Source organism: Clytia hemisphaerica, unplaced genomic scaffold (assembly GCF_902728285.1).
Source record: "Clytia hemisphaerica strain Z4C2 unplaced genomic scaffold, Clytia hemisphaerica genome assembly, whole genome shotgun sequence".
Lineage (NCBI taxonomy): Eukaryota > Metazoa > Cnidaria > Hydrozoa > Leptothecata > Clytiidae > Clytia > Clytia hemisphaerica.
In genome coordinates this window covers 371,791-388,167 of record NW_027103835.1, presented here as the reverse complement: position 1 = coordinate 388,167, position 16,377 = coordinate 371,791, and the positions used below count along the sequence as shown (strand labels likewise).

The 16,377-nt window shown below is 36.5% G+C and overlaps 1 protein-coding gene across 1 annotated transcript; it reads right to left on the bottom strand.

Annotated features, from left to right (window-relative positions):
• Window positions 1–1,299: 1,299 nt before the first annotated feature.
• Window positions 1,300–16,084, bottom strand: LOC136807032 (zinc finger MYND domain-containing protein 11-like). The gene is made up of 13 exons (XM_067063602.1): window positions 15,615–16,084; window positions 9,716–9,871; window positions 8,881–8,970; window positions 7,926–8,018; window positions 7,286–7,373; window positions 6,983–7,038; window positions 6,591–6,668; window positions 6,089–6,148; window positions 5,574–5,638; window positions 5,048–5,192; window positions 3,320–4,295; window positions 2,565–2,815; window positions 1,300–1,557 (listed from the first exon to the last, which is right to left on the bottom strand). The coding sequence occupies exons 1-13, from the start codon at window positions 15,903–15,905 to the stop codon at window positions 1,387–1,389; spliced, it is 2,520 nt and encodes an 839-aa protein (XP_066919703.1). The 5' UTR covers window positions 15,906–16,084; the 3' UTR covers window positions 1,300–1,386.
• Window positions 16,085–16,377: the final 293 nt, after the last annotated feature.

Here is a 16,377-nt window from a genome sequence, read left to right as displayed (position 1 = left end):
GTATAAACTTTCGGGAACACAAACTGTCGCGAGAAATCGAAAATTGCGAATTTTACCACAAATTTTCGCCAGTTTGAGGATAAATGAAAATTGTAAAATAAAATTAGCTTAATTATGAAAAATTCTGTTTGAAGTCAATTTCAAAACAGTTATTCATTGACTTTAAAGAAGGCTACAAGGGCTAAAAATTTTAAAATTACGATTTCCAAGTATTGTATGACCTACACAAACTTTCGCACAATTTCAAAAGCATCGCGAAAGTTTCTGTTCGCGAAGGTTAAACGCCTAAAGTATTACATAGTGGAATAACATAACCTACTGTATAGTCAAATATATATAATCTAGTAATATTCATGCGCTGGCCTAAACATAACTTCTTGTTTAATCATTTTTTTAGGAAAATCATTTTAGTTCGAGATTCGCATCAAAATAGTGCAACCAAGAGAAAGATTTCCAAATTTTTACTTAAAAACATTCGATGAGAACATAAAGGATTGGGCTCTTCCAGAAAAAGTTCGTACACCCCGGGTGGAGGATATATTGTCCGGGGGGTAGTAAAAATTCGTCAATTTTTTTCCAGGGGATAATTTTGCTCTGTCCGGGGGTCAGCTGACGCTTGTCCGGGGGGTGAAACCCGTTGTCCGGGGGGTGAAACCCGTTGTCCGGGGGGTGAAACCCGTTGTCCGGGGGGTCAAAAGTCACTTTGTCCGGGGGATAAATCACTGAAAATTGTTTATCCTCCACCCCCCATATACAATTTTTTTTCTGGAAGAGCCCATTAAAGGTTTTGTTTTTAAATAAGAGTGATATCGTTTGCTTGCTCATCAATTTTTATTTATAAGCTTTTTCACATTAGATTGCATACGGATGTGGAGCAAGATTGGTCAGAAAGAGGAAAAGAAAAACACTTTTTTGCTTATATCAGCATAATATAACAATAGGCAGGCACCGTCCTGATATAATATACGGGTCTGATATGAAACGGGAACACTTATGTAAAAATAAAACCTTCAACTTTAGATAGCAAACAAAAAAAACATTGCGTAAAATACAATTTTCCTCCATTCAGTTCTAAGAGAAAGTGTGACTCTCCGGAGTAAGCTCTGAGAAAAAGAATTTCCATCGAGGTAATGTACATCAAACATTCTCTTTATATCCATTCATTCCATCATTCATTCCTTTCGTTTATGCTTTCATCCATACCTCTATCTATATTTCTATCCATTCATTCAATAATTTACTCATTCATGCGCGTTCAATATTCATTCATTTACAGAGGATCTACTACAACAAGGCCCATCCTTTTTTAATTTCTTTATATACCATGATATGTACATTTTAAGGATTAATACTTAAAAAACAAACTGGTGACCAGCAGAGGCGAGATTATTTTGGAGGAACTTGCGAAGGAAACCCACCTGGGAAGTTTTGACGTTGTTGACACGAACGGCACGTTGACATCATCTCACGCGTGCACTGGTAGCGATGTGACACCCAATGAACACGCTGGCAATCTGTCGAACAGTAATTCGTGTTCCAGCAACAATGATAAAACGCCTGACAAAAAAAAAAGAGAAATAAGTGATACTTTTATGGACCTACCTGGCTGATCACCAGAAGAATTTGAATTCCAAATAAACAAAACGTCAGAAAAACCAATGAGAAAATCTCGAGAAAATCCCTAAAACCGCTTTTTCCGGGACATCTCCGTATCTGGTGTGCGAATTTTTTTTCGAAAATCGGGCTTCATCGCTTTTTAGGTACTTAAATCCCGGCTTTTTTCGGGTGTTTCCGTTATAGAAAAAAGACTCACGCATATCATAAATTGAGGTCAGGTGTAAAAAAGTTGACAACTATAAAAGAATCCTTCTAGATTTTGATAGCGGGTGTCCATAAAAATTAAGTTGGTAACATTTTTGGGAGTAAAGTATTTTTCTAATCAGTCTAATCAATTCTCTATTAATACTTTTTTCAATCCAAAAGGGTTCCTTTTCGATCATCATTCTGAGAGTAAAACCTTGTACCGGGTGCGCCATTAAAAAGTTTCTCTCTTTGAAACTGATTTTTTCAAAATCTAAGAATTAAGAAACAACCATTCCTATTCCATCAGAAAGAAGAAAAATAAACTTAAATTTTGATGGTTCATTTATTAAATTCGATTCATTAGATCAAAAGTTAAGCTCAATCGAATAAAAAAGTTACTTTCAGAAAGTGCCCGAAAACGTTAAAAATCGACCTATCAAACTTTAGTTTTAAAATTGGCAATCGCAAGAGGCTTTACATGATTAAGATCATTTTTCAGTAATTAAACAAATGAATTTTGAAACTGATGGTGATGGAAAGAAAGGGTTTAAAATGTTCATCAAAATCATTTCAATTTACTTTTAACGAAATTTTCCTCAGATTTTTGGTTTTAGACTGGATACCTTTTTGTGGCGCACCCGGTAGATTTTTGGTCAAGAAACATGCCCACACTGAGATTATATCGAGACTTCTCAATTCCCAATATCTCTGGGAAATTACGAATCTGAAAATCATTCTGAAGCGAAAGGAGAAAATCTTACCTCTTTCGTGCAATTGGAACACCACGATTTCTTTTTGGCGGCCGCTAAAATACGTTCAGTGTCAGCTTGGATACGCCTCATGTTGTCCGCTAGCGTTCGCTTCATCAGCTCGTCCGACTCGAGTTTCAGTTTTTCCATACCACGAGAATTTTTCACTTCCAATTCGGTTTTGTATCGATCGAAAGTTCGTTGCAATTCGTCGCGTTCGCGTTGCCACATCATCTTGGCTTTGTTTTCCGAATTGACGCGTTCTAGAAGACAAATGAGTTCATAATGACCAAGAATTGAAATAATCTCCATAAAAATAAACACACAAAAATATAAGGACAACGCAGAACAACACGTCGAAAACTTTCAAAACTTACCGCGAAAAAAGTAACAGAAGAATAAAAATTCTCAGAAACTTCCTAAATATCTATTGGAAGATCTGAAAGCTCAAAAAATATCCATCAAACAATGGCCACAAGAGTCTCGATAAAATCTCAAAAGTCACAGAAAATCGAATTCTGAAAAATGTGTAATTCTTAAAATCCAAAACAACTCCCAACGTATGCCTACGAGATTATGTAGCGTCTAGTTTGCTTTAACAAGTTCCGAGAAAATATCACCGCATAAGTATACGAAATTGATGGGATTACAGTTAACTTTTCCCCAATAAACCTATATTATTCTAAAACTTCTGTAATTCAAACTTAAACATTGGTCGATCCATCAGTGGGAAAGTGGTGAAAAAATACTTTCTGCGAAATAGATACCTTTTTCAAGAGTTTCTTGGAATTTGTTTTCGCCTTTTGACCGTTCTTCCATAATGGCTTCGTTCATCCGACTCTGAAATTCCAGTTCGTTTCGCTTCCGTTCTTCTTCAATGGCGAGGTCGATTTCTTCTTGTTTCTTACTCAACATTTCCGCGCGCATTTTCTCTTCACCGATCGCGACGTCCTTTTCCACTTGTTCTTGCAACCTTTTACATTTCTGTCGTTCGGTCGCCAAGTCGATGCGCGTGGACTCAAGGTCAGCCTGTGCAGCCTCGTACTCGCCTTTCGTTTGCTCTAACGATTTTTCCATCGTTCGAACGCGATCTTGTAATTTTTCAATCATCTTATAGTCGTCGGTCATTTTGATCTGTTGCGCCAACTGCATCTCAGAAGAATCATCACCACCGTCTTCACTACCAATGTTTTTATTAATATCAACTTTCTGTTCGTTTTTATTATAGTTTTTGCTACCTTTGTTTTTTTGAAATTCCATCATTTTCTTTTCTTGCATCTCGCGGAAACGTCGCTCGGCTTTCGTTTCTTTGGCAGACGAGGAGGATGCTCCGTCGGGCGACGTTGTTTTTCGTTTCACGCCACTTCCTCGCTTTCGGCCACGTTGTTTCTTACACTGCGAGTCGTCGCGCGATTTTCGTTTGGTGTCTTTCTTTTTGTTACGTTTCTGTGGCGGTTGGAATTCTCCATCGCTGCCACTTTCACTTTCGCTTTCGCTTTTGCTTTCGTCCGCCAATTCTTCTTCTTCTTCGTCTTCGTCAGATTCAGTCTGCGGTTTGGAGGCGGCGGGCGTTCGTTTTCGACCACGAGACGAAGATTTGGAAGCAGAAGCGGGTGTTGCGGCTTTCTTGGCGGGTGTTTTGACCTTGGTGAAAGATGATTTAGTTTCTTTTTCAGGTTGTTGGTCGTCTGAGTCGTCGATTTCTTCTTCTTCAGATGAATCCGAGGATGTTACTTTACCGCTCTTTAGAAAGGAAAGTAAATACGATTGATCAGAATGTATTAAACAGTATCTCCGTTGATTTGATTTATATTCTTCTAAGGGACTGTTCATATGGAGGTTAGGTGAGGTGGGATAGATTTTCGAACGCCACATAATCTATTTCTAGCCATTTGATTCGTCAAAAACTGTGACGAAACGTTCGAAAATCCATCCCACCTCACCTAGCTGGGCCAGACCACCTCCATATAAACAGCTTTTGCCCACCATGGAAATATGCTAATTAGAGCATTTGGATATCTTTTAATCCAAGACTAACTAGATAGTCAATTTTATGTCTCATTTTAGAGTATAATCTGTAATAACTCATCAAAGATATTAAAGCACAGGAGATGTTTGAAGAATACTTGAAAAGAAGGAAAAATCATAAAAAGTAGGAGAAAGATTTTTTTGTGTCGGGAATGCAAAGACTGATGTCGAAGTCAATCCTTCAAAAGCAAAATTTTCATTTCTTTATATTTTCCCTGTTTTTTTTTTTAGGTTACAGACGTTTGATTGGAATTGGATGATGAATATTTAAGAATAGGCCATCTCACTACAGTTGAAATGAATCATGTGTGATCAGGACCGGTTGCGCCTCAATAACGGTTTCCCGCTGGCTAGACGCAAAAACATCCAAAAAATTAGACCAACAGAAAGTAGCTATCGGAGCGCGGTGGTCCTGATTACCCATGATCCATTTCGACCGTGAAATAGCCTATACGTGATCAATATACCTTAGCAGAGGACTTGCTCCTGGCTAATAGACGTAAGTAGACTTTGAGTTCTTCTTCGGCAAGCGAGAGAGCTTTAGAACGTTTCTTCGGTTGTGGTTTTTCGTCGAGATCCCAGATGTTTTGTTTTCGATTCGGTATCCATGCTCTGTGTTAATTAGAAAGTTAATTAGACCATCATTCCTTTAATTCGTACGGATTAACAAACAGGACTAATTTACTTCCTTTAGATATCAGTGCAGCCCACTAAAGACAGGCTTTTTTTTCATATGCCCTAGACGCTAACCCTCCAGTAATCACTAAAAATGCTGGTAAAATCAGTCTTTTTAGTTGAAAAACACTACCATGCTTTTCTAGGATGGCCTGATAGATGGTTCGAAACTTTCGATTTTTTAAGGATTTCTAGGGCATAAAGATTCCAACAGGACATGCTTTTACAGCGAAGATTATATTTAGCAAGCAGATGAAAAAAAAAACTTTGGTTAAATAATTTGAACAGATGAGATCTAAGTAAACGTGTGCTCAATACCTTTGATATGGATTTCCAAAGAATCGAACGTCAATGCTGGAACCGTCTTCGTTTTCACGTAACACCTGCACAGAATTTATTACAATAAAAAATCTGATATCAAGTTACAATATCAAATGATACGAAGCCCCTCAAAGGGTCATCAAATCTGGTAAATTCTTCTTTAAAATGGCAATAAATCTTTTTGGGTCGACAATTTCGAGATTCAGTTAGTCAGTCGGGTGACGGCAAACCAAGTCCAGTAACAAACAGTATAATGGTAGTCAAGTACATAGGTTAAAAAAAGGGTGGTGGCCATTGTCTAAAAACCCTGGTTTTGACAAAAATTAGATCACGCACACTACTACGAGAAGAATATAAATCATCTAATATATTTCAAATTAGCTGGCAGTAAATTTTCAATTGCGTATTACTTTTGATATATTTCGAATTAGATAGCGGCTTTAGAAGCGTCAAAATTTACTTTATTTCAAAAAGTCAGAGATGAACAATTTATGAATTCAGTAGTGAAATACCTTGGCCGGCCAAGGTGGATCTGTTCCAAGTTTTGCATATACGATTCTGTGTTCTGGTATCTAGAAAGTTAACGAAACAATAGATGTTTTAAATAAAACATTAGTCGTGATGAAAGTGTGAACCTACCGTTAAACCTTGATAGACAAGACTTTTACGTTAATATAACGAGGTCGCACTATGAAGGTTTGAAGAAAGAATGCAAATGAAAATTTATAACGGGCTAATGTTGAAAAGTTCTCATAAAGAACAAATGAACGAACAAACGGACACACAACGGTTGAACTCTATTAGCTTTAAAGATAGTACAGATTTGTACATATTTTTCGACTTGAGAAAGAATATAAACATTAACATTAACGGTCAATTTATAGGACCTCCTTAGGTAGGCCCCAAAAGCAAAGAAGCCTAAAAAAACATGAAAAAATTACGAAAGGTTCCACGATTTTTAATAGCAACTTCAGGAACGAGGTCAGAAAAGCAAAAAATTACAATGATACTCACACATGGGATCGAAAACCAATTCTTCATTCTGTCGTTAGAGCGAATATAGCATTCAGAGCAAATATCGATTTGGCTGAGCTGAAAGATGAAATAAAATAGAAGAAGTGAAGTGGTAGTTTAAAGTGGAGATAGGAACCATCTTTCCATCACCTCCTACAAACTTTGGGAAATCGGATTACTGAAAAAGAACTTGTTAAAACTGTTGCAAGCTAAGTAATTTTGTTAATATGTTCTTTCAGATTGTAAAGGATGGAAAATAAATTCGAAAGAATTCTAAAACATTCAATTACACTCCAAACTTTTCCAAAAAGAGACCAAAAAGTCTTTTGAAGTTTCAGAAATGCCACCCATTTAGAAGGGGCTGAAATTTCAAATCAAATTACACTTTATACCTCATTTTGCCCGTCAAGAACAACCATACGAGCTAACTCTGTTAATTTGTTTTCACCTGAATAAAAAGAAACATATTATTTAAATATATTAAATATACAGAAAAATTATACAAAGTACTTAAAAACCTAAACCGGGCTACCCCAAACCCCTTGTAATTTCCATGGTTGGAATAGATAAACCTTAACTTTGAGAACACTCTGACTCCTTAATATAAAATTTTTCATACTACCTGGTTTAAAAATCATGTTTGAGATACAAACAAGAAAAGTGAATTTCAAATTGATCAAAAGTTGTTTAGTTACCTCCGAAATAGATGACGGTATTGTGAAATAACCATTCGATTTCGTAGTGGAATTTTGCCAAACTATCAAATTCTTTTTTTGCTACCCTCTGAAAATAAAAATGAAAATTTAGAATGCATTAAAGAACCTATAATAATTCTAGCATGAGGGTGGAGCAGATGCCTTCTAGACAAAAATAATGTAGGGGCATTTTGGAATATTATTTTGAAAATATTAATTGCGGGCAACTTCAGTAGAATTCATTATTTCAATTTTCCAAAATTATATCTGCGTAAAACTAATTAATTAATTCACCATTTTAACAGTAGTCTCCACAACTCGAACCTCTATTACTCAAACGTCTCCGTCTGTAAGAGTGTAAAATTTGAGAAAATACCAATTTTTGAGGTAAAATTTGAGAAATTTAAAAACATTTTGCCCTGAAAAGTGGCAAAAAAATTCGAAAAGTTGCACTATAAGGGTCGATTTTCAGCCAAATTTTTCCTGCACTGTAAGGGTCCGATTTTAGAGACCTGATTTTTGGCCGAACGTACGGTCGTTTCCAAAATCGAGTGCCCCCCCCTGGGTTTGGGTGTCATGGAGACTCTGTATTATAATAATTAGAAGTATCTTTCAGAGATATTTCACAATTCACACTAACCTTTTCAAGTTCATTGAGACTTGTGTCCTGGTAAACAAAAAGCCTGTAAGTTGGATGAAGTTCTTCGTCTGGACTTTTCCATAGCTCCTCACACTAAAACACAATGGAATTAACTCAAGAGCTCAAACCTAGCTGTTTTTAAAGGGGTAATCTACTTAAGCATTTATTCCATGAAATCAGTGGATGGAAGTTTAGTTCAAATTTTCTTGTTAATGTGGCTATTTATCATTATTTTTCACGGGGTCCACAACCGGACAGCTCGCCTATCTATTAAGTGGACGAACCGAGGAGTGTAGATTCATTGTGCACCACAACTGTAACTCACTTGAGTAAAATTTTAAGTTTCTTGACGTAATGTTACGTAATGTTTATGACGTCATAATACAGGTTTTTGGGCTATAACTTCTTATAGCCTCAAATTAAATTTTTTCACCCATCACGTTGATCTACATCATATGGCGCTTCTTTCCAGCTATGTTTGACATTTTGAAAGTGAGTGGAAACTGGTTCACTTTTACCTTGGACATGCTGTAACTCACTTGAGAATGCATGCTGTTGTGTTTGTGGTCACTAGATTCAAAGAAGAAACTTGGTAAACCATTCACAACGCTGAAATCAATCATTACCGAGTTTATGTATTTGCACTTTTGAGGACGGTAAAGTGACTGAAACGATTTGGAAAAACCCGCAATTCCGCCCCGCAAAATCGAGGACGGTAAAAGTGCTGATTTACCGTCGTCCTCAGCTGGTCAGGATCTTGTCAAATTAGAACCTTACCGTCTCCGTCGCTGAAAAACACACATACATAAACTCGCTATTATGGAGGACACAGGAATCGAGATTTTAAATCTTTCGCGAGTATTAATTTTTGCGATTCCATGCGAAATTTAATCCACTTAGGTAACAAAATAAAAGAGTATTTAGAAGATTCTAAATCGTCTTCCAGGAGCATTACCTTGCTTTTCATTCGGTCAATAGTATAAGATAACATGGTGGCCAGTTCTTGAATTTCTTTTTTACCATATTGCTTTGTAGATTCCAAATCCTGCAAACAAAACAAATCATAATTAAAAAATTCCTAAAACCATCCTTTTTGTGGCATTTTTCCCAATCTGGCGACCGATTTTTTCTTTTAAAATTGGGCTCTGTCACATTTTAGGCACTATCATTTGTAAAGGTGCCAAAATTCAGAATATTCCCATGGTCTGATGCCAACAAAAACTGGTAACGAACAAATTAACAGACAAACGTGCTGACGAACAAGGGTCAATATATAGGATATCCAGTTAGTTTAAAAAATTAAGCTATTGGTCAGCTGTTGGTGAGCAATATCATATTACACCATTATCAAAGAAATTATTCTATGCATGCTTTTAGATTTGAGGGAGCGCACATTGAGAAAAAAGTAATTCAATGCAGCAAAAGCACGTAATCCTATCAATCATGGTAACAAATTATCCCTTCTAAATGGAGGATTTTTTTTCAGAGAGGCTTTGTTAGAGGCTGTCCTTACTTTAACTTTTACTCTAAACTTTTTTAATTCCACATTCAATGACGCCAGCACTAAAAATGGGTAATAGCTAAAATAATCTAAAAATTAAAGCGCCTTTAATAATCCAGACAATTTTCATGACTTTTCAATCATTTTTGAAGATTTTGTGACACGTTTTGGATGTCCCCCCAGATTATTAATATTGTTCTTCTCAGGGTTAATAAAACATATCACTTTCAAGCTGCCAAAGTCTATTTCACATAAAATTTTCAAATAGAAAAAAAGACAACATACTTACATTACAACAATAGCAGACAAAGTCACCTTCCAAGTCTTCTTGTGTCAGTTCAGCACATTTCCGATGTATCACACGAGGGCAACGCGAACACAAATAAACTTCACCTTCTCGATGACATACCCAGCAATACCAGTCGTGACCATCATCTTCATAATTCTATGAGGAAAAGGCAGTAGATTCAACAGGACTGCCCCAATAATACAAGAAAAATCCCTGGTGATATCACTTATTGACTTGCAGGGGATGAACAAATAATACAAGAAATGAGTTTTTAATGAGTTAGGGGTCACTCACATATCGATTCTACCCATGACTAACGTCAAATTGATGCTAATTTGAAAAGTTGCCGGAATTAATTATATCTCTGTAATCATAATCAACAGAATAGCGTTATTTCACAAAAAAAGACCGACCGTCGACTAAAATTTACGGGCCGTGCAGACCGTCTAAACAAAAGGAACACGAGACATAAACATCAGGCCGTTTGTTTTGGTTAAAATTGTTCTATAAAATAGCGAAGTGAGCGAATACTTGAAATATATAAAATGAGGAAAAGAAAATGGAAAGTAACATTTGTCACGGAAAAAAGTGTCTCAAAAATCAATACTTATGGTGAAATTTCTAAGCGTCACTGACTCTAACCCCCACCCCTTCGCGTAAATTTGACGTTAGTCGTGGGAAGAATCGATATGTGAGTGACCCCTTAAATAGTTCTTTGTTGTACCTAAGGAATCTTTCCAGTGCAATATTCCATTTCTTAGTACCATGGACAATCAATGTTTCATAATAAATTCATCATTTCTCTTGCCTTGGTTTTTTATCATACAAACTTTCAGAAACCTTTTTGTTACATCATTATACACCTATTAACCCTTAAAATTTTGAAATTTGCCCCTCATAATTGGCTTTAAAAGACTGTCGCATTTTCAAATTATGGATCAATTATGGATCTTTTGAATGACCCCATTTTGGCTTTGAAAAGAAGTTAATATACAATGATTGGCAGAGCCTTCAGTTGCTTGGGTTTTCTCAAATTTTTGTTCCATTAAACTTGACAAAGTTCGATTAAGTTCGATTTCAGTAATCAAACTTAAAATCGAACTTTGTATTTTGATAAATTTGTGAGTATTCGATTAAAGTTCGACAACCAAAACTTAGTCGAGCATTAAAATTGGCCAACAAAGTTCGATTAAGTTCGACAAAGTTTGATTAAAAATACCGTTCGATTGGTTCGATTAATTACGTCTGGTGTAATGACATCATAGCGCGAACCAATGGGATTATGCGAGCAGCAAATTTTCATGTAATTCATACACGAATGTATTTTCGACAGCTTAAAAAGTATAGTGTAGTTACCGTGAGAGGTCCTAAATCCGACACCACTGCCTAATTCCGACCCCCCCAATAACTGTTATGAAAAAAAATTCTATGTTTACAAACATTCCCTCTCCAAGTTGAACGATAAACTATTGCTAGAACTCTCGAAACAAAACATCTAACAAGATAGCTGTAATGTCAAGATGTCAATTAATGTAATTAAAAAGTGTGAGTTGTAAAAATAATTACCTTTTATTCTGGATCAGTTGCTCATGTATAAAACGATAACAGTTTTGTAATAAAAGTGACTTGTGCGGGAAAAATACGAAACAACTTGGGCTGGTTTCCATCAAGAAACAAACAGACTAAACTGCAAAAATTGCGCGAAGTTGAATAAAGGGCGGATGGTAGCACTTAATTTGAATAACAAACATCGAATCAATGAGGCGGCAACTATCAACGCCCTCTTTACCACCCATAAGTCCAGATGTTTATTTACGGAAGGCCTGCAATCAAGCCAAGTGCCAGTGTAGAGTAATAAAAACCAGGCTTGATCTTGGCCTTGATTACGTAACGTTTCAAAATGAGCACGCTCGTACACAGACCTCTTTTATATTTTCATGTGCTTTGGAAAATCAAAACATCTCATTACTTTTTATGATGCTGTTACTGCTGTTGTCATTTATGACGTTGTGCATATTGCAATAAAAAATATGTTTTGTTATAAGAAGCAATTATTGTTATTTGGTTCAATTGGTTCAGTGTATCAAATCTCTCAGTTTAGTTGACACTTTGGTATCTTCGTTGCGTCACAGCGAAAGATTTGTTTTTATTTTAGTTTGTATCTTTGAAAGACCCCATCGGATTTAGGCAGTGGTGTCAGATTTAGGACCTCTCACGGTAAACAAATATTTGCGATTTTCACAAAAAGGTATACCTTTGATCTCTAACAACGTCAAAACTAGCTTTTGAAAACCCCCCACCCCCTCATAACGTCAATTTGACATAATTGAATTCAATCGAACGTAATATTCTGGGTAATATTCGATTGCGACTCGATTACGTTCGACAATGGAATTGCAATTATTTGAATGTATTTAATTGCGTTCAACACGTGCCTTTGCTTAGGGTAAAATGGCGAAATGCGAGAATCGAATTTGGCAAAATTTTTTTGAAAAATGACCCTACAAGATTTGAAGATATATTTTTATTCTATGAAGAGATTACTCTTTCAAATAAAAAATGTAATGACAATGAATGGGTAAGCTTTCTAGAAATCCAAACATAAATTGCTGTAGCTTTTACCGAAAAATAGCACTTTAGGATCAGAAACAGTCAAAAACCAGCTTTTTCCAATTTTCTTCGAGTTACAGGAATTAATTCCTTGTTTGTTTTGATCTGAAATTTTCAGTAGGGGTGGCCAACATTGTTCCCTTGCTCATATCAGGGGGGGGCTGAGACGGGGGTAAGAGAATTAAAGTTTCTAAGTAAAATCTTAATTATCACCCAAAAAAGTGCCTTTTTTTGTCCATATCTTTTAAATAGATTGTCCCAGCCTTATCCCTCTTTCAGTAAAGCTTCCTATTCCTTTTGTCTATCAGAAAAACCAAACATATTGGCCTTAATTGCTTGCTTTCAGTTCCTGTAGCCAGTAGTGTGACCCCCTGTATTTCTATTTTAATTCGCGCGTGTTTTTTAATAGAGATGTCACATGACTCAAATCCCGCAATCTTATTGGACTAGAGAAAGCGAAAGTGAAATCGCGCGATCTGATTGAATGAAAAAAGAGCGTGGGGGCTGGAACCGAATGGAATTCTCTAGAATTCTCATTCTAAAACAAAATGGCGGCGAGAAAAGTACGTCTGTTGCTTTGGACGAAAGGTTGTAAATTCTGGTTGATTTTAAGGTTTTATCTTATCTTATCTCATTTACTTTAATTGGTAGAGGCTTCTTCAATGTTTGGGGAAGGTAAGTCTGTAAAAGTTATTTGTTTTTCGGTGGAAAAAAGTGTTTAAAAAAGCATTTTTTGTGCTCAAGGTTTATTTTTCTTCGCAAATTTTTGTCTTCAATCTTAAATAGATGAATGAGTATTTGACTGATGGTTATGATTTTTTAACAGAACATAGTAAAACTATTCAGGAACTTAGACCTTTTTACAGAATTTCAAAAAATCTGTTAGTTCTGGAGATATATTGAAAAGTATAGACATGGGTAGTTCGCGTTCGTGTTTCGCGTTCCCAAACCAAACGCACGTGTCAATTGATTCAGCATTTGATTCGTTCGATTGACATGGTCTGGAAGATGCTTTGTTGTCTTTTTAATCTTTGTGTAGACTTGCATATGTTTTGCATATTTTCCAACTAAATCTAACCACGGCTTTTTCGTTCCTCTACCCGGTTGGCGGTGCACACGTGTGGTGGCTTCTTCGGAGTAATGGCGATCATAACAGTTAGCCTAACTCGTCAGTCAGACTTATTTATATATAGTACTGAGACCTTCGTGTAAGTAACCCCAAATAACGAATTTTCAGCAGCCGGCTTGGCCTAGCGGATAGGGCATTGGTTTCGAAACCTATAGGTTCCCGGTTCGAGACCCCCTTTGGTCACTATTCAACTTGAAAGTCCAGCCGGATGCATCTGAAGCTTTAGCCGAATCCAGACCCGATCAATCGAACTTGTCGAACCAATCGAACAATCAAACTAATTGAACTCCATTGAACAAAAGTTCGATTAAAACAATTAATCGAACTCTAAGATTTTTTAAAAGATTGTGAGTGTTCGATTAAGTTCGATCAATGGGTTTCGGTTCGATTAGTTCAATAAACCAATTTTGTTCGACAAGTTTGTGCTGCTCCGCCACCGTATATTAGCTTCTTTTCAAAGCCAAATTCGGAATAAAAGTCGGGAAATTACTTCCGATAATGGATTACACACCTTTCCTGTATCCTTTTAGCGCCAGAGGCGGTTTGTTGGGGCGTAGTATTCCGCCACTCGACCGCCCGCGAAATCGCAACAGAGCGGCTACAGACTTTATTCCGGATAGACAAATATCCGGGTACAATAAACGTCAAGCTGTTAAGTCCGGGAACTGTCGAAATGGCAATCGCGTGCCAGGACAAAGTTTTTGCAAACGAGGGAAGAATACGAGGATTTGATAGACCTTTTTTCAAAGAGGACGTCCTGTTGAATAATTATGTCTGTATCATGCATATTGTAATAATTATGCATGGTTTTATCATTGTTTTTCTGCTGGACGACATAATTATTCAACAGGATGGCCTCTTGAAAAAAGGTCTATATCATCGAACTAATCGAACTTTTTCCTGACGAACTGCTATTGCTTCAAAAATTGTGAGTGTTCGATTAGGTTCGATTAATTTTTTTAATCGAACTTTAATCGTTCGATGGAGTTTGATTAGTTCGACTGTTCGATTGGTTCGACAAGTTCGATTGATCGGGTCTGGCCGAATGTGGCGAAAAGGTCTATCGAACCGCCAAACAGTTGATCGTACTTAAGGCCGATGAAATTTACATATGAGTTTACCGTCGTGAACTTACCCAAAAATAGATGCGGCATGATTTCATTATTCATTATTTTCCCAACAGCACCTTATCCACCATTTCTGCCAATCATGCTCTCTCAAAACAAAAAATTTTGCTTCGCTTCAACCCTTCGCATCTTTTGCGAACGAAAAATAAAGATCGATTGCTACAGTGGCGCTAGATTTTGCAAAAAACTAAAATGGCGGTCAGGGCGGTTTGGCAGATATATGGGCGGGACGCCCACTGCAGTTGTAGGATTGAGGGCGGCAGCATTTTCTGTAATAAATCTTCTTTGTTTACCCGTGTAAACATGCGTAGAGACGATTTTAACAAAGATAGAGGTTGTAGTTGTAAAGAAATATGGAAATAATGAAAAATTTATGAATTTTGAAAATAATGAAATTTTCATGCGGGTGCTTTTTAGAGATGCGGGTGGCCGACGGTAAACTCATATATAAATTTCATCGGCCTAATCAAACACTCACAATTTAAAGAAAAATCTTCATGTTTAATAGTTTGATGGAGTATGATTGTTTGAATGGTTCAACAAGTTTGATTGATTGGGTCTGGATTCATTTTCAATTGTTGAAAAACTACAAAATTAGCCTTGCTTGAAGGGATAATCAGATGGTCTGTGATATTTTGCCTCCAGATAGCTTCTAGGATTTTAGGAAAAACCTCTAAATTTTTCGGTGTACTTATTTTCCTAACTCAAGTTATGCCAATTTGAAATTTTGAACCTTTGCTTGAAAACAATAGAAAAAAATGTGAAAAGTCCCTGAAAAGTCCCATTTTCTGAGATTTCAAATTGGCATAACTTGAGTTAGGAAAATAAGTACACCGAAAAATTTAGAGGTTTTTCCTAAAATCCTAGAAGCTATCTACAGGCAAAATATCTCAGAGACCATCTGATTATCCCTTTAACACTGCGTAATCAAATCAATATGAAAGATAAACTTGTTAGCATTAAGCAGAATAAACTTTACCAAATGAACACTTTATTCTAAATCTAAATCTAAATGTTAAAAAAAACTTCATACCTCATAAAAGTTTTCTTGAGTTGGCACCCGAAATGATGAAGATTTTGATTCAGAAATGGAAGTAGTTTTGCCTGATTTACCACTGCTTTCAATGATCAGTCCATCTTTGATTGCATTTTTCAGTTGAAGCTCTATTCGTGAACGTGTGATTTGTACTTTATCAATGGCCAAGGCTCTTTGAATCCTTTCCATGATTGGACATTGTTTTTGCTCACATGTTTTTTTGATTGCAGAATGAATCTTCCTCACAACTCGAGGATCAGAAGTTCTTCTCACTTCAGACTCTGCCATAGTAGCAACATTAGAAGTTCAACCATAAACCATTCAGAGTTGAGAATATATGTTCTGTATTCGGGTCAAGAAAACTCCATTTTCCTAAAATTTTACCCAAAACTCTGCTGCTTTTTTGTGCCTTTTTTCTGCTCTGTTGTTTATGATTTTAAAATTCCACATGGAAACGAGGCTTATTCGATATGCTAGGAAAATTCGAAGTATTTAGCGCCTGAACTTCTTCCGGGTAGAAGTCTATCCGGTGATTTGCCTGGCCTGGCGTAACCACAGCGGAAATCCTTTTTTTCTGTTTCTCGTCTATTCGACTCTCATCAGCATTACGGCGTCATCTGCAGAACATATCCCATAGTTCATTTAAAACCAGAATAGATGTTTCTCTGTTATTTTTTACTATGCCAGTAGTCAAAGTATAAGTCCACCACCAAACGGAATGAAAAATCCCGGTTTTGTTTTGGTGAGAGGGTACTTTACT